The sequence below is a fragment of the Microcebus murinus genome, chromosome 5, assembly GCF_040939455.1.
Source record: "Microcebus murinus isolate Inina chromosome 5, M.murinus_Inina_mat1.0, whole genome shotgun sequence".
In the NCBI taxonomy this organism is placed as follows: domain Eukaryota; kingdom Metazoa; phylum Chordata; class Mammalia; order Primates; family Cheirogaleidae; genus Microcebus; species Microcebus murinus.
Genome location: NC_134108.1, coordinates 13,730,856 through 13,753,194, shown reverse-complemented (window position 1 = coordinate 13,753,194; position 22,339 = coordinate 13,730,856). Strand labels below are relative to the sequence as shown.

Genomic DNA, 22,339 nt, shown 5'->3' with positions numbered 1-22,339 from the left:
CCTTCAGTCCCTCCCTTCAGTCTGTCCCCATCTACCAGCCTTTCCTTTTGACCTTTCCTCCTCCTGACTGCACCACTCTTCCCCGCCTGCCAGAGATGCAGCTCCCCAGGGTCCTTCCCCGGCCTGTTTCTCCCCTTTCTCGCCTCCTCTCTCTCCCTCTGTCTCTCTGTCAATCAATCTCTCTCTGTCTCTGTTACTCTCTGTCTCTTTGCGTTCCTATCTCTCTCAATCTCTTTCTTTCTCCCTCTCTCCCTCTCATAATCTCTCCCTTCCTCTCTGTCTCTGTCTCTCTCCCAGCTCTCTCTCCTTCTCTCTCAAAATCTCTTCCTCTCTCTCAATCCATCAATTTCTCTATCTCTATCAATCTTTTTCAGTATCTCTCCCTCAATTTCTCTCTCTCTCTTTCTCTCTCTCTCAATTTCTCTCTCTCTTCTCCATCTCAGTCTCTCTATCTCTCTGTCTCTGTTTATCTCTCATTCTCAATCTTTCTCTCAATTTCTCTCCTCTCTCCCCTCTGTCTCAATCTCTCTCACTCCCTCTCACTCTTTCTCCCTCTCTCACTCTCTTTCTCTCTCTCTCTCTCCATATCTCTCTTCCTCCATTGCCCCCTTCTCCCCTGATGAGCTCACTCCTTTTCCCAGTTTCAACTATTTCTCCTCGGATATTTCCATAAATCTCTACATCCAAATATTTTATGCTCTCTTGGGGGCAATGTGAATTGGTATAACCTTTTTGGAAAGCATTTTAGGATTACTTAGTACAATGTTAAATGTTTGTACTCCTTGACTCTGCTATTATATTTGTAGGATTTTTTTCTTAAGACTTTTGCAAATATAGAAAATATGCCTATAAGAATAATTGTACAATGTTTATTATAGCCAAAAACTGGAACTATATAAATGCCTATAAATAAGAGAGCACTGAAATAAATATGAACACAGCAAAATACTACACACCGATTTAAAAGATTATATATATATATATGTGTGTGTGTGTGTGTGTGTGTGTGTGTAAAGACAGGGTCTTGCTCTGTTACCTGGGCTAGAGTGTAGTAGTATGATCATAGCTCTCTGAAGCCTCAAACTCCTGGGCTCAAGCAATCCTCCTGCCTCAGCCTCCTGAGTAGCTGGGACTACAGGCATGGCCTACTACACTCAGATAATTTGCCTATTTTCTTGTAGAGATGGGGTCTCACTGTTTTGTCCAGGCTGGTCTACAACTCCTGGGCTCAAGAGATCCTCCTACTCAGCCTCCCAAAGTGCTAGGATTATAGGCATGAGCCACTGTGCACAGCCTAAAGTGAGGTATATTTTTATGTGCTGATTTAAAAGATACCCACCTTAGTAAGTGGAAAAAAGCTAGTCCAAATTGACACATTTAACCCTGTCCTCTCAGACCCAGATTTTCAGTTAGCTGCCTGTCATCTCTATTTAAGTAGTCCTATGAAATTTTAAACTTGATAATTTTGAAAGGAAGTTGTTTTCTTCTACTAGCAAATAACATACCCTCTGAATTTCCCTTTTTGTGCTAATTTCTCTCTTTCTTTTATCATCTTTCTAGTCATCCTGGCATACAATTTCAGAGGAGTCCTTAAATCCTTTTTTGTTTTCCCAACACTGTGGGTCATTCACCTAAATGTGTTGATTCTTCCTTCTCAAAGGATTTTTGAAATATACTTCTCTATAACTGTGGTTGCTGTCTCATGTCTTTTCACCTCTTCCTCATACCTGCAGTATCTTGTAGTCTCTCTCTCTCCCACACTCTCCTTTGCGCACTGATGCTTTGAGTATTAATTATACTCCAAAATTTATTTGATCATGTCACTCATTGATAAGTTTTTAATGATTTTCCTTTACGTATTATTTCTTGTATTATCTCATGTATTTTATTAACCACTCCTCACACTCTGATGAAGCCTTTTTCACTAGTTTCTGTTCTTAGAAATACAAAATTCTACCATCTGGATTACCCAGCACTCCCCACATGTGCTTTCTTTTCTCCCACTTCTTGGCCTTACTGGTACCATTTAATCTTCCTGGAATTTCCTTCCTCCTAACTTGACCAACCCTTTGCTCCCCACATCAAATGCTATATACTCATTTACACTTGTACTAATCATTCCAGTTGAAATGACTCAAATATATAAAGCATGGTGCTATGGAAATACTAGGTCATTAGATATGAAATGTCTGATTTCAAATCAAAAGTTTAGTTTATTGTATCTCAAACAAGAAGCAATACAATTAATCAAAGAATGCATTTAAAATATTGACACAGTCTTTGTCATCTTAATGGTAGCTTGTTTATGCCAACAGTGAAGAATCCTGGACAGCGAATGGTGATGAAATAGTGAAAGGTGTTTTAGCGAATGGTGCTGAAATAGTGAAAGGTGTTTTTCACAGCTTGTTGAGAATTGAATATTTTTCCTTGCAAGAAGTAGTCCAAAGTCTGGAAGAATTGGTAGTCAGTTGGTGTAAGGTCTGGTGAATACGGTGGATGACAGAGAGTTTCTAAGTCCAGCCTCTGTAGTTTAAGCAGCACCATTTGTGTGGCATGTGGTCAAGTGTTGTTTTGCAAGAGGATTGGCCTGTCTCTATTGACGAATCTTGGCTGTTTAATCATAAGCATCTTCATCATTGCATCCAATTGGATGCAGTAGACATCTGCTGCAATTGATTGACAATTGTAATTGATTGACAGTAGGTTTTATGAAGCTGTTGTGGATGCCACCGGCACTGGGCCACCAAACAGACAGCATTAGCTTTTTTTTTGATTTCAGCATATTATGGGGGTACAAATTTTAAGGTTACATATAATGCCCTTGCCCCCTCCCCCTCAAGTCTGAGCTTCAAGTGTGACCATCCCCCAGACAGTGTATATCTCATCCATTATGTATGTATATACCCGTCCTCTCCTCCCCTGTCCCACCTGCCCAATACCTGATAAATGTAATTCCTGTGTGTCCACTTAGGTGCTGATCAGTTAATACCAATTTGCTGGTGAGTATCTGTGGTGCTTGTTTTTCCATTCTTGGGATACTTCACTTAGTAGTATGGGTTCCAGCTCCATCCAGGAAAATATGAGATGTGCTATATCAGCATTGTTTCTTAGAGCTGAATAGTACTCCATGGTATGCATATACCACATTTTATTAATCCACTCATGTATTGATGGGCACTTGGGTTGTTTCCACAACTTTGCAATTATGAATTGTGCTGCTATAAACATTCAAGTGCAGGTGTCTTTATTGTAGATTGTCCTTTATTCTTTTGGGTAGATGCCCAGCAATGGGATCCAGCAGGATCAAATGGTAGATCTACTTGTATAGCTTTAAAGTATCTCCATATTTTGATTTCCACAGAGGTTGAGCTAGTTTGCAGTCCCACCAGCAGTGAAAGAGTGTTCCAACCTCTCCACACCAACATTTATTGTTTGGGGACTTTTTGATAAAGGCCATTCTTACTGGACATAAGTGATATCTCATTGCGGCTTTGATTTGCATTTCCCTGATGATTAGAGATGTAGAGCATTTTTTCATATGTTTGTTAGCCATTATTCTGTCTTCTTTTGAAAAGTTTCTGTTCATGTCCTTTGCCCACTTTTTGATAGGGTTGTTTTATTTTTTTCTTGCTGATTTTCATGAGTTCTAAGTAGATTTTAATTATCAGCCCCTTATCAGATGTATAGGATGGGAAATTTTTCTCCCATTTTGTAGGTTGTCTGTTTGCTCTCATGACTGTTTCTTTGGCTATGCAGAAGCTTTCTAGTTTGATCAGGTCCCATTTATTTATTTTTGTTGCTGCTGTGATTGCTTTTGAGGTCTTCTTCATAAATTCTTTGCCTAGGGCAATGTCTAGGAGACTGTTTCCAACGTTTTTCTTTAGAATTCTAATAGTTTCATACCTTAAGTTTAAGTCTGTTACCCAGCATGAGTTGATTTTTGTGAGAGGTAAAAGGTGTGGATCTTGCTTCAGCCTTCTACATGTGGCTATCCAATTTTCCCAGCACCATTTATTGAATAAGGATTCTTTTCCCCAGTGAAAGTTTTTGTCTGCTTTGTTAAAGATTAGATGGCTTTATGAGGATGGTTTTATATCAAGGTTCTCAGTTCTGTTCTGCTGGTCAGTGTTCCTATTTTTGTGCCCATACCAAACTGATTTAATTACTACAGCTTTGTAGTATAGTTTGAACTCTGGCATATTGGTACCTCCCATTTTGTTTTTATTGCCTAGAATTGCTTTTGATATAGGGGTCTTCTCTGCTTCCAAACGAAGCGTAAAACTATTTTTTGTAAATCTGTGAAAAATGATGGGATTTTTAATAGGGATTGCATTGAATCTGTAGATCAGTTTGGGTAGTATATTTGATTTTGGACTGTGTTTCAGCACTTTATCTTTATGCAGTCATTGTGATTGTCAAAAAGTATCTATTTTTATCACATATAACAATACACTGTAGTAATGGATCGCCTTTATGTTGTGACAGCAAAGAAAGGCAAGTTTTGAGACTATTTTTCTTTTGGCATTTGTTTAATTTATGTAGCACTTATCTATCTAGCTTCTTTACCTTGTTGATTTGTTTTAAATGGTCTAATATTGTTGGAATAGTAGCGTCAAAACTTGTTGTTAATTTATGTATAGGTTGAGATGAATTCGCTTCCATTACAATTTTTAGTTTATCGTTATCCACAGGTTTATCATTGATCTCAGGTTGTCCACATGGCTCATTTTTAAAATTAAAATTGCGAGAATGGAACCTCTTAAACCATCAATGTACTGTGTGTTCATTAGCCACATCTTTTCCAAACACTTTGTTGATATTTTGAGTTGTCTGTGTTGTATTGGTTTTATGACAGAACTCATATTTGAAAATAATATAAATTTTTGACTTATCTATTATTGTATAAAAATTATTCTAAAAAATTTGAAAGATAAAACCTGTACTCGAAAGAATGAGGATGTACCTTTACAATAAAAATAAAACAAGAAATGTTAAAATGAAATGTCACAGATATTAACTGTCCAACTTAGTACTTAAGGAAATCAGACATTTCATACTTAATAACCTAATACATTTGCTACTCGCCTTTGGTCATTCGGTAGGTGAATGACAGAAGATAAGTATGTCTTTGCATCCTAAAGTGGTTTTGTATTTCCATGTGTCGGGAATAAGTTAGGATCAGGGGGAAACAGATATCCCTAAAATTTCAGCTGCTCAACACAATAACAGTTTAGTTCTTATTCAGGTCATTGTCTGCTGTAACTGTCTGCCTTTGTAGGCGACCTTCCCATTCAAGGACCCAGAATCCTTCTTACTTCTAGCTGTGCCCTCTACCAGATCCTTGAAGTGCTCTAGATCCAGGTAGTGGATGGGAAAAGGACTGGGGAGGACACATCTGTTTCTCAACTACCTCGTCTCAGAGTTGGTATAAACGGCTGCCACTCGCTTTCCATTGGCCAGAACCCAGTCTCGTGTCCACTCCAACCTGCAAGAGAGGCTGGGAAATGTTGTCTATGAGGGAACTCAGGAGGACAAAAAAAGGTGTTTTGGTGAACACAGAAGTCTTTGTCACAGTCTGCAGTTCCGGTTACCAAATATCCATTCATCCCACATGCAGAACATGCTCTGCACCTTCCCAGGGGAGACAGTGACATCCAGCCACAGCATCCAGCTCAAAAGTTTTCTCAGTGATGTGCAGTCGCAGCTCCTCCGGGTTTGGCAACCCCACCCGACATACACACCCAATGTCCAATGGCAACGCAAGGGCAAACTACCTGCAGTACTAACTTCCACTCAGAAAAAGGGAAGAAGGGAAGACTCACTATGGCTCTTCCATAGCAGTTATGAAACTCTGTTGGGCAGACTTGAGGTGGCCTCTAGTCAGAGGGGCTGGAAGGAAAGTTCTTTGATCGGTCCCTCATTCTGTTCTCTGGGAAAAACTAACTTTCTGTTCTTCTCTTCACCTGCTGAGGTTCTTTCTTTCAGTTTTTCTCCTTGGCCACATCTAAAGTGGATGCTGGGAAGCTTGTCCTTTTGATGGACTATACAGCGTTCACAGCACTTTTTGCTAGTGGACATGTGGGCTAAGCAAGGGTTGGAGACTTAAACAATCAAAAACTTTGTTTTTTTAGTTCAGGCTTTGTGTTTTCAGTATAGTTATATAACTTAGGCAGTATAGTTGTCTCAGAAACACAGGAGGCTTCTGTTCTGTTTGCTTCTTGTCAGTTCCATCTGCTTAAATCCACACCTGGAGTCCTTTCCTAGACACAGTTCTCCAGGCTGGTATTCTTTCTTTAATTATTATTATTTATTTTTTTAATTGACAGATAAAAATCGTGTATGTTTATGGTGTACAACATGATGTTTTAAAATATGTATGCATTGTAAAATGGCAAAATCAAACTAATTATGCATTACTTCACATAATTATCATTTATTTGTGGTGAGAATGCTTCAAATCTACTCTTGGTAATTTTTACATATGTAATACATTGCCGTTAACTATAGTCACCACGTTGGAAAATAGATCTCTTGAACTTATTTCTAACTGACATCTCGTACCTGTCTTAGTTTAATGTTGCTAGAACAGAATATCTGAAGCTGGGTAATTTATAAATAAGAAAGGTTTGTTTAGCTCCTGATTCTAGAGACTGAGAAGTTCTAGAAGCATGGTGCTGGCATTGCTCAGCTCTGGCGCATCATCACGTGATGGAGAAGGTCAAAGGGGAGGTGTACACGTGCACAGAGGAAAAACTCAAGGGCGTCCTGGCTTTATAACAACCCGATCTCTTGGGAATATTCCCACGAGAGCTAATCCAATCTATTGAGAGAGAGAACTCACTGCAGGTAGAATGGCACCAAGCCACTTACAAGGGATCCACCTCCATGACCCCAACACCTCCCACTAGGCCCCACCTCCCAGCAGCACCACACTGGGGGTCAAATTGCAACAGGGGTTTTAGCAGGGACAATACCCTTAGCAGTATCCTTTGACTAACATGTCCCCAACCTCCACCATGCCCCATACAGCTCCTGGTAACCACTGTTGTACCCTTTGCTTCTATGAAATAGACTATTTTGCATGCCATCTATGAATGACATCATGTGGCATGAGTCTTTCTGTGCCTGGCTTATTTCACTTAACCTAATGTCTTGTAGGTTCATCTATGTTGTTGCAAATGACAGAATTTATTTCTTTTTAAAGGTTGGATAATATTCCATTGCATATATATACCATTTTCTTTATCCATTTGATAGACACTCAGGATAATTCCATGTCTTGGCTGTTGTGAATAGTGCTGCAATGAACATGCAGTGCAGAAATCTCTTTAACATACTGATTTCATCTCGTTTGGGTATATACCCAGTATTGGGATTGCTGGATCATGTGGTAATTTCATTTTAAATTTTTTGAGGAACTTCCATACTGTTTTTCATAATGGCTGTACCGATTTTCATTCCCACCAGCAGTGAGCAAGGGTTCGCTTTTCTTCACATTCTCATCTACAAGCTCGATACTGCTTCTTCATCCTTTATCCTTTCCCTTGTCGTTTATCAGTCACTCCCTTGAGGCTGTTTGAAACAATAGGCTTGGATGGAGAGATAATACCCTTTTGGTGTTGCCCTTTGGCACAAGATGAATTACTTTGTAAACTGAGAACTTTTACTGGGCCTTTCGTGCTCAAGACCTTTTTCAGTTTCATCTCTAAATATTTCATGGCCAGAAACAGTTGTTTCTTTCTCCAAATTTGTAAGACCATTTATCTTTGGTCTTTCTCTATTCTCTTTCATTTCTGCTAGAGGACCATGTAATTCTTGTCTGAGATCACCTGTTTCCTGCAGTACCTTAGTGGTGGCAGCCTTAGTGCCCCCTGCACACTGTCATTGTGACCACATCCCCAGGTACGTGGTCTACCTACCTTCCATGTTATTTCAGAGCAGATATCTTGCAGTGTTGTAGCAGTGCTCCCTATCTTGCCATATCTGTTTCCTTACTACCTGGCATTAAGGAAGTGAACATTTTGTATGGCAATACTCCACTTCCAGTACGGGTCTGTTTATTATTCCACATGGGCTAACTGCTTTATCAAACCATCCTATACCAATGGCTTAATTCTTTCTATTCAACTTGCAGCCCGATGTGGATGGTTCTGTCGGTGTACTCATTCAGACACTCAAAGTTTAATTGGTTCAAGATCACACAGTTAGTAAATACTGGCATCAAGATTTGAACCCAGGCAGCTGGACTTGAGTCCGGTTTTCCTTTCAAATTTTGCATCTTTCAAGATATATCACCTATGATTTCCCCTCTTCAGCACTTTCTTCCATACGTCAAAGAGTTCTGTATGTAAACCTCTTGATCATAAATATTTATGGAGTCCCAGCATTTTAGAGCACACGCTAAGGGATTTTGTAGCATCAAAGGTAGAGAAGCTCTTTAAATACATCTGATCTTGCCACTATTGATTTTGAACAGCATCTTAATTTATAGCTTGTTGTTCTAACCACATTGTACTTTTCTTCAGGACAGCTAAATTAAATGTCATATGTTGATCTCTTGGGTGTTCTCAGTTTACGAGAAATGGATTTTCTCCATTTATCAATTTCCTTTTATACAAAGAGACGCTAATGGGTAACTTCATTTTGTAAGTCACATTTTGAAGATATACAAGTGCAGGTTTGGTCAGCACATGCTCATTAGAGTTATTTATTTCCTCTGTAGAGGAAGAGATACCTCAGGGCTTCTGAAAAACAGGCTTTCATTTTTTATAGAGGAGAAACTTCCAGGACATGCCGTGGGCATGGGCTCTTTCAAGTCCTGTTCCTTCCCCCATTACTTACGTGCCAATGAACTACATTTGAAGAGGGTAAGTAGCAGCAGAACAAGGTTCCCCACAAGGGGATTTTGAGATGCTCTGAAAACCAGACTGATATAATCTGGGGAAGAGTCCCTCCTTGCAGGCTGTCACGTCTCACAGTGGGAGTCGCAGGCTGGTCTGCTTGGCGAACTGCTTCTCTTGATCTACAACGGAAGCTGGGCTTCTTTTAGAAGTGAATCTTGTCTTGTCATACCCTATGTGTTCCTCAGCCTCAGGAGCTCCTGAGGATTTAGACTAGCTCCTAGCTTCATGGATTTAGACTAATCTTGTCTTATCATAATAACGTCACCTCAGATTCTTAGGAAGCACCCCACTTCTGACGCCATCGTTCATCCATTCCTGAAATTGAGTTAAATGCTCTTGGCTGATTTGCTCCTTACAGTTAGTATGAAATATTTTGGTGGGACTTTGGAAATGAGGCCCTGACCACGATGCATAATGACCTCAGTAGACAATGAAGGGTTCCTTTGCTTCAGGCAGGTGACAAGTGTCTATCTAATCTTCAGAGTCCACATAGATCTGTACCAGATTGTAGGTGGACAAATCACATTTTCCCTGGGTCACATGGCAAGTCTTTTCCACTTCGTAGTCATGCTAGTGAGAGACCCACAGGTACCACATGATCAGCCAGTCATTGAGATTCAGGCACCATCTTAGTGCTTTAGCAAAAATATCACTGGAGCCATCAAAGTACATAATTTTATTTCTGACACAAATAGTGGATTGGTTGATTAGCCCAATTGAGTTGTTCCCATAGGAAAAGATAGTGACTTTATTCTCATGGAGATGTCAGCATAAACTTCTTCTAGCCTCTTGCAGCACTGCTTGGAACTGCATTGAGTATCCCCCCAGAGGCCTTCAAAGTTCAGACTCACACCACCAAAACTTGAAGCACGTATGTTTGCATGGAAGTCAGGCTCCAGAGTCCCCCTGTTGTAACGTCTCTGTGATGAGCAGTCAGTGCATGCCTCCTCCACAGCCCCTAAAGGAAAACACGCGGAGACGCACACACAGAGTGAGGACTGAATTGAGAGTTTGGGGTGTGCACCATCCCCATGGGCACAGTGTACGGCTCCTAATGTGTCCTGCACAGCAAGCATTGTACTGTCCACAGGTCATAATTGCTAGTTAGAAATAACAGGAGATCCAGTGAGAAGATGCTGAGAAAAATACACTCTTGATGGAAGAGTTAATCACGAGCTCCTTATGGGAAAATGTGGGAGACTGTTGAAAAGGAACAAGAAGAAAGGAGAATTGTTAAGACGCCACTTTCTCAGTTTCTGAGCTGAACTTTTGCTAGCAGCAGGTGCCGGCGTGCTTCCTCCCACATGGAGGGCCCCCCCTGCCGGCGTGCAGTCTGTTAAGTAAACAGAGACTTTATGCTGAGAAAGGAACATTTCTCTATTTTGGCTATGAGTTATTTTTAAAGCTTCATCTTCCAAACATTTTCTTCTATCCTTGTTTATTTTTTCACTAGACAGAAGATATACTACTTTAAAAAAAAATTCAACCACAGGAGAACAAAAATCCATTTCTGTACGCTTTCCCCACATAAGACCAACTGACCTTTTGGTGGGACTACTCTCTCATTCCCATGTTGAGCGGTGTAGCTTTTGAAGTTTCTTCTCTGCTTATGGAGAGCTTCCATGAATCTGTATTTCCACAGTCAAAGCAAAATGTGTGTGGCAATTGTTTTCTGGATATTTTAAGTTAAAAGGCCAACTTCTCCCTTGACGTATATATATGTTTCTATTTATCAATATTTTTATAACTAATGCTTCAAAGTAGTCCCTACTGCGTATCACGCTCCATTCTCATCATTTTACAGAAAAGTTCGTTTAACTATACTTGGGAATACTATGATAATTGCTTCAATATTGACACAGGTTGAATTTGGAGAGATGGGCATTAGATGCCAGAGGCTTTTTTTTTTTAATACCTTTTCTGGGGAATGTATCCCATTGTTTTGTACCTGCCTTTATCTTTGTCTCTCTTGCTCCCATTCTAGATCTCCTTATTAACAATGCCCATGACTTTCTTCTCTGTAACTTTATGTTGAGCACAAGTACTGGTATGTAATAGGCCCTCTAACTCCTGTTCAGTGAATTAAAGTGGACTAAGAATGGAAGATAAAAATTCTTGTTGGTAGGCAATGTGGTTTGACTTAACAGTTGAGTCCTAATTTTTTTTCATTTGGAAAATGGGAACAATAATGCTAAACATAGAGGTCAGTTGTAAGAAGTAAATGAACATATTAAAAGTACCAAGCATATTTCAAGTCAATGTGAAAAAGGTGGTGTGTTCCATAAGTGATGTTAAGAAAACTAAGTAGCTTCCTGGAAAAAATATTAAGCTGAATTCCTGTCTTATAGCTTACACAAAAATAAATCCCAAATGATGATTGTACAACTCTGTGAATATAGTAGAATTTGTTGACTTTTACTCTTTAAATGGGTGAATTATATGGCATATGATTATATCTCAGTAAAGTTGTCATAAAAATGAATAAATCACAGATTTAAACATAAAAATGTGAATGTATACTAGAAGAAAACATAAGATAATTTTTTATGTGTTATTGGAAGGGGAGTGATCTTTTCAAGCAAGATATACTGTTCTGGAGCCATAAATGAAAAGTTGGATAAATTTAATTCTCTAACAATTAAATATTTAGCAGAAGAAAATACCAGAAACAAAATCAAAAGAAAAACATAATAAACTATGATAAAACATTAAAAATACATATGGCAAAGAGCTAATTCCTTTAATATATAAAGAGCTCTTAAGAAGCAATGTGAAAATGGTTGGGTATGATGGCTCACACCTATAATCCCAGAGCTTTAGGAGGCCAAGTTAGAACAATCACTTGAGGCCAGGAGTTCAAGACTAGTCTGAGCAATATAGGGAGACCTTGTCTCTAAAAAAACATTTAAAAATTAGTTGAGTGTATTGGTATCCACCTGTATTCCCAGCTATTTGGGAGGCTGAGGCAGGTGATCATTTGAGCCCAGGAGTTTGAAGTTATAGTGAGCTATGACTAGTCCACTGCACTCCAGCCTGGGCGACAGAGTGAGACCCCATCTTTAAAAAAAAGAAAAAAGAAATCAATCAATCAATCAATGTGAAAATGACCAATAACCCAATAGAAAAATATGGGCAAAAGATAAGAACAGGCAGCTCACAGAAGCTTATGCCAATATATGCCACCAACAATAGTCTGTTGGTATAAGCTCTTTGAAAGCAATGTTTTAACTATCTATCAGAATTAAAAATATATAAGTTCTTTGATCTAGCAAGTCTACTTCTAGGAATTTTTTTTATAGCTATCTGTAAATTTGTCCAAAGACATAAACATAAGGATAGTCATTGAATGGAATGTTTGTAACTGCCAAATACTTGAAATCAAACTAAATGTCAATCAATAAAGATTAAATAAAGATGGTTAAATAAATTATAGCATTTTGTTCAGCTGTTAAAAGCATTTGATGAAGTATTCCAAGATATATTAAATAAAAACAAAACAAAGTACAAAACAATGCATTTAGTGTTCGTGTTTAAATGTTTATACATTTCACAAATATGTTTGCATGAACATAGACTATTTTAACTTTTTCCTGACCCCCTCAAACACATCATGCCCAAAATTCAAGTTGTGAACAAAAATTGAATGAATTCCTTTCACATGTAGTATCATGTAAATTCTGTAATAACCCTATAAAAAGATACTGACACCTGCATTTTTAAATATTACATATTATGAACCTTTGGGTTTGCTTATTTAATAGGTTCAACTACTAATGTTAAACTCTTGATGCCAAGGGAAAAAGCATGAACTTTCTATAATGATGTAGGACATCCTTAATCACCTAAAATTTTCCTATTTTTCCAGATTTATCTCCTGTCTCCTCACCTCCAACACACTGTTCCATGTTCTTCCATGCTGCTCTTTCTTTCCATGTGTAGGATCCTCTTTCAAGGGTGTGTTCACACCTCTGCTTGATGAAATTCTACATTCTCTTAATGTGTCAACTCAAATGCCACCTCCTAGCAATGTTCTTACCTACCATCCTCTGCGACACCAATGGGCCCAGCCCAACCATCCATAGTTACCATAGTTTTTCTTGTACTTCAAAAGCACCTTGAAACACACCTATTAGGACATGTTATATTTATTAGTCAAAAGCCATGAGCATCTTGAGAACAGAGGCCCTGTTTTTATTTCCATAACTAATCACAATGCCCAGAATACAGATCAATAAATATTTATTAGAAAAATCATTTACCTGAACCCTAATCATTTTCAATTACATGTAGGTTGAAGAGCTTTATATTTCTAACATGGCAGACTTGGGGATTGAACAGAACATCTCTTATAAGAATTTGAAATGAGAATATTTTATTGATGGAAAACCATTTTTTGTCTTGCCTTCTAGAATTCAAATCAATGTTCGTGCTCCATGAAGAGAATGAGCAGCAGTTTTTGTTACTGATTTGGAGGCAGTAGATATTTATGACTTTATCATGTCTTGTGGAAGCTTTTCTGTCCTTTAACCTTTTTTTCTGGGCTGTGTTTTCATAGGAACCAGGGGAAATGTGTAGAGGGCATGGTGGAGATCTTTGACATGTTGCTGGCCACATCGTCTCGGTTCCGTATGATGAATCTACAGGGAGAGGAGTTTGTGTGCCTCAAATCTATCATTTTGCTTAATTCTGGTGAGTTGATAACATGAGAGAACTTGGATTCTGGATGAAATATTTATTTGTATTTTCAACCAGATACAATCTACCCGCTACCCAGGACATAATGTCATAAATGGAAAGAAACTACTGGCACATATTTAAAATAATCTATCATCATTATAGATTGCTTAGCGTAGTAGAACTGTGTTTGCCAAATAGTTGAATGAAAAAAAATCATCATTGGAAATTAAACCAAATGGCCTTTTTGTTGAAATATTTGTATGTTTTCAAAGATATGGGGATGTTTTTATTAAAATGGTACATGTATATAGACGCATGTCTGTTGCTAGTTATTTGTCTAGAGAGTTATTTGAGACAAACCATGTTTCTAATCAAAACTGTTAGCTAAAAAATTTAATTGGCTTAGAGATAGAAAAACCTGGCCCTAAAACGAAGAAGCATGAAATATGGTAAAATTGATCCAGCTGAAAGAGCATTTTCCATTTGGTCAATGGAGTCTAATTCCACTGTCCCCTCCTATTTATTCATTCGAGAAAGCTTAGCTAAGAGCAGCATCTTTTTTTTTTTTTTTGTAGTGAGGTTGGCTGTTGTATAAAGAGTCACTCCAGGTCACCCAGATGGAAACTATGGTTCAGCCAGAATTAGCACCCTGGCTCCTCCCAGGCCCTCAGTATTTGGATCTAAGCACTAGCTCCACAGCCTGTGGGACCTGCAGCTCACAAAGGGTGTCAGCTGCGCGGGAGATGCCCTTCACTTGGACCTTCCCCCTCCTCCAGCCCCACTTCATGCCTCATCCCACATAGAAATTGTAGCTATTTTGAAGCCCTAGGCCCAATTTAGTTTCTTACACCATCAGACACAGTCTCAGATTCCTCAGTAGCTGAACTGCAGTGGCACTGGTCACCCACGGAGAATCAGCACTTCCTTCCCTTTTCACTGGTTTCTGTGTCTTCCTTTGGCATGCCAATCCCTTCCCACCCCCCCTGACAATTTTCCACTTCTCTTCCCCACCGATGCTAGTAACCTGTGCGGCTTAATGGTTATCACCGTAATCATTCTCACTTATCAACCGTTAAAGGAAATCTGTACTATTACACTAGGCAAGGGCTGAATGACAGAATGAAGTCCCATGAAAAATAATGGGACGTACACTAAGGAAGTGATTACCACCGCATTCAAGTTTCTGGGCCCACTCACAGGCATTGTGCTTTTCATTTCGCTCGTTTGTCCTGTACGTTGAAGGGTCCAGATCCCACAATGGCTCTTTACAGGACGAGTGTTCTGGGAGCAGTGCCACTCGGCTGCACGGTGCCAGGTCCCGAACCTGCTCCTTCTTCGGTGGAGGGCTGGCACGTGCCGACGGCTGTCACGTGGGCAGTCTGGTAACTTCAGGGAAAGCAGGACTATCACGGGCTAGGACTTGCTTTTCCTACTTTCACCAGGAAAAAGGTGTCCCACACAGGAAGTGAGATCAGCCTGAGTTGTATAATCAACACACATGGATGCTCTGCTCTTGATAATCAAGAGTATTTCCTTCAGATCCATAAAACCTTTTCCTGCATTATTGTTCTGTTTCTGTTCCTATTTTAGGGTGGTTTTTTTTTTAATCATATAAAAAAAAGTCAAGACTTTTGCTATCAAAACATTGGATTCATAGATCCAGGTTTTTTTGCAACTCAGGGGGAAAAACCTTCCAGCCCTCACAAGAAAGTCTTTTATTAAAGACTGGCACTGGAACCTCAAGCTGTACTGCCCAGGCCAGGATTTGGCCTCCCTCTGCCTCCTTCTCACACTAGTTACACTTTCGTGCCCTCTCCTTCCTTTCAGAGAATCTTCCACACACTTCCTTGCTCTTGAAGGGCTGGAGCACTGTTTTGGAAACACGAGGCACTGTACACTGACAGAGTTTGCAGTTGTCTTTTTCATGAGCTAACAGGCGGCAGCTCGACTTTTCCATCAAAGACGGTGCTGCTGGCTTAGGAGAGCAGTAACCACACAGAAGCAGCCTCTCAACCCTGTGCAAAGTGAAACCACTCTTTTCACTACAAAATTGAGCTACATTTTAGAAAAGCAGGTCTGCCACTGAGCATGGCTCCTAGTGTCTCATATTGTTCCTAAAAAACCAAATCAAAGAGGACAAGGCTCTGAAACACAATGGCATGGTGCTAGGAGCCTTTTTCGGAGAAAGAGAGCAATCAGTCAGATGAAGAATACCACACTCAACATGTTTTTCCCACAACCAAAGATATGGAATTTCCTAAACACTCAACCAGTGCACGGCTCTGATCTGGGGAAAGTCTTTGCCTACCATGAGGCAAATTACAAAGTCACTCTGACTCCAGGAATCTCTGGTAGAAGCCAAGCTGGAAGCAATTCAGGAAACCTGAGCTAGAAGACGCCTTTCTGACACCCAGGAAACAAAACTTCACTGTATGGCGGGCCCTAAGGTTTTGTGTTGAACCCCAGTGGCCAAAGTCAGAGGAGGTTGGCTTTATAGTGACCCTTATTTGGGAGTTGAGGCACGAGGGGAATTGAAAGGTTGTTGTGAGGACCTGCTAGGAATGTCTTTCTGGAAGTCCTGAGAGGGTCTCCCAAATGCCAAAATTTCCGTGGGAAGCCCTCTTCACAGCTATTTGGGAGGGGGAGATATTTGTCATCATTTCTGCCTCATTTGGAATAATTTATTGCTTTGCTTGCAGAAGCCTAGATTCCTCCATAGGACAAATACTATTTGTTTTTCCACACCACATCAAAGGACAGAGGCACTCCTGATTAATCCAGAGGTGCCAACTTCAAGGCATTCTGAGAACTAGCTGGACAGAGCTCAAGAGGAGGGCAAATAAGATCAGAGCAGATGAGCTGAGGGCAAAAGCCGGTGGGGCGGCAGCAGCGGAGGACGGCTGGGAGCTGCAGCAGCAAAGGGGGCCGAGGAGGAGGCTGTGGGCCTGTGGGTCGTAGGCTTCTATCCAGTGGAACTTCAGCTTTCCTTCACAATTCAGATATTTCCAATTCTTCTAGGCCTAGCTCACTTTATTCAGGAAGTCTTGCTGCTACCCAAGTCTGTTATGAATTTTTTCCTCTAGACTTTTTTTGATTCTTAAAGTCAATATCACACAATCCAGCATTCGGTTACTTGGTCGACTGATTTCATTCATTTATTCAATAATTGAACATTTACTGAGTTCCTACTACGAACTTTGTGCCAAAGATACAAAAAATGAATGTCACAGTTTTGTGCTTTTATTTTTCCTTTAAGTTTCTTTTTTTTTTAAATTTCAACCTGGAATCTTCTCTGGTTCTTTATGGATGTGTTTCCTAATTTCCTTATAAACTATTTATATTTTTTTGTATTCCTCACAGTCTTTAGCCTGTCGACTGCCAACAGATATTACACCACTCAGTCTTTTGATAGATGCTCATTTGCTGGACATAGCCAGAAGGACCTAGAAAGTCCTTATTCTTCTCATGCTCTTCCTACCGTTTTGAAACATATCATCCTTTTCAGTGCTCTACAGATCTAGATAATATCAAATTATTAAGTGGAAAAAATAATACCCATCTCCTTGGGCTATTGTGGGTAAAGGGGAAATTTCGTACAAAGTGTCTAATGCAGTTCATGTAACACATTAGGCCTTTTACTCAAGGACAGCAGCATCCTCGCTGATGAGAATCTCTCGCTTAAACTGAGTGGGTTCATGTCTTTTTCCAATATCATTAAGTGCTTTAGTTTAAAACCCTCCAGCTAGACTTACAAAAAAACAGTGGAGACTCAAAGGTAACAACAACAAGAGAGAATAGTCTATGGCCATTATCCTGAGACTTTGTTAATTGTGCTACTTAATCATGTTTAGAAAGATTCTAGAGCAAGATTTCTCTCTGGGATGACAACTGATTGTGATTTGAACCTTAATGTTGAAAGACCTTGATGCAAACTTCGTGGTGAACAGCTGCAGAATTATTGGCGTGCTTCTTCTTAGCTTCGAAATTCGTAGCCCAGAAAATTACTCTTTCAGTGCATGTTTTTCAAGGCTCAGAAAGATTCATGTGTCAAAGCTTTATATGTGTAAATCAACAACCTCTAATAAACAGTTTAGCCTTCAAATTCAATTGAATAATTATTTTATCCTTTTTCTGGCGACTTTGTCCAATCAGCTCCCTGGAGAGCTGGTCAGACCCTCATCCCAGCCCCTGTCCTCTTTGTTTAACCATAGGTCCTCTCCCTTCTCCTGACCCACAAGCCAACTCCAGTTTCCCAGAAGCCTTCACAGTGCCTGCCAGGTCCCCGCAGGACCGCTGGTTACTCCTCAGATACCTTATGCTGTTGAACTGTTGCTGTAGCCTTAATTACCTGTTCATCCCAAACCGATCTGCAGACAGCATTTCCCTTTCAACTGATGGACTAAGAAAGAGGAATAATTCACAGACCCTTACAAATCGGAGGCGAAAAGTTAAGGGAAAATAGGATACTAGAAAGCATTATGGCAACATCTCTGAAGAATGTGCCCTGGTTGTTCACTTGGTGAACAAGGGATATGGAATGTCCAGCGAGAATAGTATATATTACATATAAACATAAAACATGCCAGCTGCCACCTGTCATCTAGGTCTGCTTGGCTACCATGGTGTGTCTTGTCATCGTGGTACCCTCATGAAACATATGGTGCTGGAGCGAGTGATGTCCTGTGTTCATCCTGTGGCCACACATGAATTATTTCATCGTTAATTTTAATAAATTCTCATCACAAAGAATCTTTTTCTTCTCTGGATCTGGGTTATTTGCGCTCACTTCATGTTATTAACAATTTACTCAGAACATTTCTATTTTTAAGTTTAGAAATAAGACAATGATTCAGAGTCTCTATATTTAGATGAAAGAACATTTTTAACACATATTGACTGTAAACATTGAGGATCATTAATTCTTAGCAGTTGAGGGTTTCTGACAAGAACAGGCCTTGGAAGCAAGTGGGCATATTGTCAGGTATGTGCACTATTGTCACATTGAAGGAGATTTGATTATATTATCTCTTGAGTTCTTTGTGATGCCACACTTCCTCTCTGGGGAGGCTGCCTGTTGCCACTGTTTTATGCTCAATGGCGTTTCATAGTTATTAAGTGGTTCACTGTCTCCTTCTCTAGCTGACTGGGTTCTGTAGGCGGCCCACGCAACTTTTAGAGCCTTTCCCTGCTACCAACTTCTGGTGTTGCCCTTAAACAAGCCCCATGGCCAATGTCAGTTTCCTGAAAATTGGCGTGGTGTGGACTGTGTCATCAGAGAGGTCTAGAATTCGAGAGAAGCGTTGCTGCCACTTCCTTAGTGGCACACACCCTTCGATAAGCAGCTTCCCTGAGCCTAATATATAAAATACCAGTAACGATACCTAACTCACAGAACCACTGTGACCATTGAAAGAATGACCAAACAGTACCGCGTATTGCACCATACCTAGCACATAGTAGGTGCACATAAATGTTGGTGTGCTTTGTTCACCCTTTCCAAATACTAAATCCTGAGTTTTGTGCCTATGAAGGAAATGACTGTGTTCCTCTTGCTTAGCGGATAATGGATAATAAATTCCTGCGTGGAAATACTAAGGCAGGATTTCCCCTCTGCCATGGGGGGTTAACAGATTGCATTTCATGACAAAGATGTCCTTATGAATAGAGTGGCCTCAGGCCCCAAACAGGATGGATTTGGTTCTACATCTTGTTGCAGAGATTTCCTGGAACCTCTGAGAATTGGCGAAATCAACGAAGTGCCCTATAGCCTGGGAAGGACATGGGGAGTTTTAACGTGAATTTACAGGAGGGGCAAGAGGTAGCGGATGTTGGGAGCCTGGAAATCCCTACAGTGTTCTGGATGTTCGAAGCAGTTTTCTATTCCTGTTCAGAACCTCAGAAGGAGAAGCTGCATATCATTTTGTGCTCTCTAGAGAACCAATGAGGTGGGGGGTGCCCCCTCCCAGGTCTTGGATTTGATGGCCATTTTCCCCTACCTTCTCTAGGGTCCAGAAATGATGTAAAACTTGCATTATGTTTGAATAATATATGGAGCCCCTTTCTTATTTTGCATGCTCTGAATCCTCACTGAACAAGGAAAACTATCTTGGGGGAAAGAAAAACCCATTCATTGAAAACAATATTTGATTTTACTTCTCGACTCAGGAAATAAGTGGGATTTTGTTGTTGTTTTCTCATGGTTTTCTTCGGTTCAAGGGTCACAACACTCTTAGGTGATCGTTCAGTATGCCGGGCAGAAGAGCAGAGGGAGGGTACCTAAGGCCTTTCAAAACACAGGGCCTGGTTGTAGCTCTAGATCTTTGAGTAGAACAGGAAGATCTTGACTGCAAAATCTTCGTAGGATAGTGGATTACTTAATATTTCTCCTTTTGAAGGTATTTTCTACCTTTTACTTTATATCTACTTTTTAGGTTTTATTTTTCTTCTGGAGCATAAGAAGAAAATACCCACTCATTCCCCCAGTGCTGAATTAAAATGTTCTTAGCATTACAATGTTGCTTAAATACGAAGGAACATACTTTTTATTTAAATGGACAACTGAGTATATGCTCTAAATGCGTATAGCTGTTATATAAATATAAAAGCAAAACAAATTCACAAATGAAATACAAACTAAAAGGCAAACTGACAATAACAATGCTTTGCAGAAATTATGTTGCTGTTTGCAACATGCCTGGTCCCTTTGCATCTGAGATGGAACTCTACCAAGCACTCAGGCCACGACTGGGTTCTCCCACCACTCATCTGTGCTCAGAAGTATCACAAAACCTTTGCCTGTGTGTATGCTGTGACATCATTTGGTTTGGGCAGGAACACATCATTTATATATTTTATTTGCTTCTGTTTGTATTCATTTGAGATACTTAAAATATAACTGCTAGATTCTAAGGTATTAATAAGAACTGGTGAAAAACGTGTTACTTAGGAAACAGTTCAGGATTATATGGACTATCTAGATTGGTCTCAGTACTGACCATACATTTTTTTATCATGGGAGGAGACTCTTTGAAAATAATCCCTGCATGAGGACCCACCCCTCAGAGATTCCTATGTAATTGGTCCAGAGTGGTGCCTGAATATCAATACTTGTCTAAAACTCCCCACCAAGTCTCAAATTTGTGACCAGGATTGAGGACCATTGTTCCAACAGATGCAGAAAATTCTGATATTAACATCTTGATATCTTGTAGAATATCATTAAGAAAAAAAACATAAAATTTTAAAATTCTAAAAGACTGTGTAAAGGCCTTAAATCCATCCCTAATTCTCATGAGTGTGGGAAAACTACTAGTGTAGATCATAAAATTTCTGGTAAAATAAAACAATTCTCTAGTATATTGCAAAACGAACCATTATGCATTCTGCTCATGCTGGAACTGTGTCTGGCACCGGGGGAATAGAAGTGAGTAAGGTCTGCTTTTTCCATGGACTGGGTGGGCAGAAGGCACAAACAATTAACTGATTATTTTGATACACTGAGTTTAGGTCTGTAATAAAAGTAAGCATCAAATGCTGCAGAGACCTAACCGTAAAGTCCTTGGCTGGACTGATGCTTTAGCTGAGTGTTGGTAATGAGTAGGATTAGTTGGATTCAGAGGGAAAAGGAGAAAGTCCTGGCTCCATCTATCAGTGAGAATCTCATAGTCACTGGACCTCTATGTATTAATATCCTCATCTTTTAAATAGAAATAACAATTTCAAACAGTGCCATTAACCCTATTGGTTTGTTAGATAGTTTAAAAACCTAAGTTAATATCACCATTACTATTATAGTTTACTTTTCAAAGGGGAAATGTTAAGCAATCTTCTGCTGTGTTTCCCTGAAAATAAGACCTTCCCATAAAATAAGCCCTAGCAGGATTTCTAAGCATTTGCACAATATAAGCCCTACCCCGAAAAAAAGACCTAATGATGGGTGAGGCTAAGCAGTGTATCTGTACAACCCATGCATTGCATCGCAGAGCAGTGAAGATGAGCAGCCCTTCTCATCTGCCCCATGAGAGCTCTATTGCTTCACATGAGAGATTGGGGCCAATGATTCTAAAGGAAATAGAGTCGCAAGAAATTCAGGATGGAATTCAGGGTTTGGAGAGTTATGATGTTCCAGAAGAAGATGACTTAACTATATTTGAATAAATGTAAATTGTTGTATTGTACTTAAAACAAAATAACATATCCCCTGAAAATAAGCCTTAGGGTGTCTTCTTGAAGAAAAATAAATATAAGACCCTGTCTTACTTTCGGGCAAACACGATATCCTATGAAGATTTTGGAGTCAAGATCTCCCTGCTCTACTTAAAGACTTACAGCTACAGTTAGGCCCTGTGTTTTGAAAGGCCTTAGGGTACTTCCCCTCTGCTCTTCTGCCTGGCATACGGAACTATCATCTAAGAGTGTTCTGACCCTGAACCAAAGAAAACTATGAGAAAACAATAACAAAATCCCACTCATTTCCTGAGCCCAGAAATAAAATCAAACATTGTTTTTAATGAATGGGTTTTTCTTTCCCCCGAGATACTGTTCCTTGTCCAGTGAGGATTCAAAGCATGCATCATAGGATATGTGTGCTTTCCTGAAAAATTGAGAGGAAACATCAAACTGTTTGGTAAAGCTTTGAGTTGAAAGCAAATATCACATCACTTGGTTGGAAGCCCTACTTCTGGGTCTAGCCTTTGCACTCACAGCCCTCTTGCTCCCTCATGTTGTGTCTCTTGGGTTGAAAGATGGGAGAGCTAACT

At 39.8% G+C, this 22,339-nt stretch overlaps 1 protein-coding gene across 2 annotated transcripts in view; it reads left to right on the top strand.

Annotated features, from left to right (window-relative positions):
• The window catches only part of ESR1 (estrogen receptor 1), a 349,291-nt gene that overhangs the window by 301,670 nt on the left and 25,282 nt on the right, over nucleotides 1–22,339 (top strand). For both annotated transcript variants that reach the window (XM_020287265.2, XM_020287262.2), the window contains exon 7: nucleotides 13,459–13,592. In XM_020287265.2, the coding sequence (XP_020142854.1) occupies nucleotides 13,459–13,592 (134 nt within the window). The remainder of the gene's footprint in view (nucleotides 1–13,458; nucleotides 13,593–22,339) is intronic.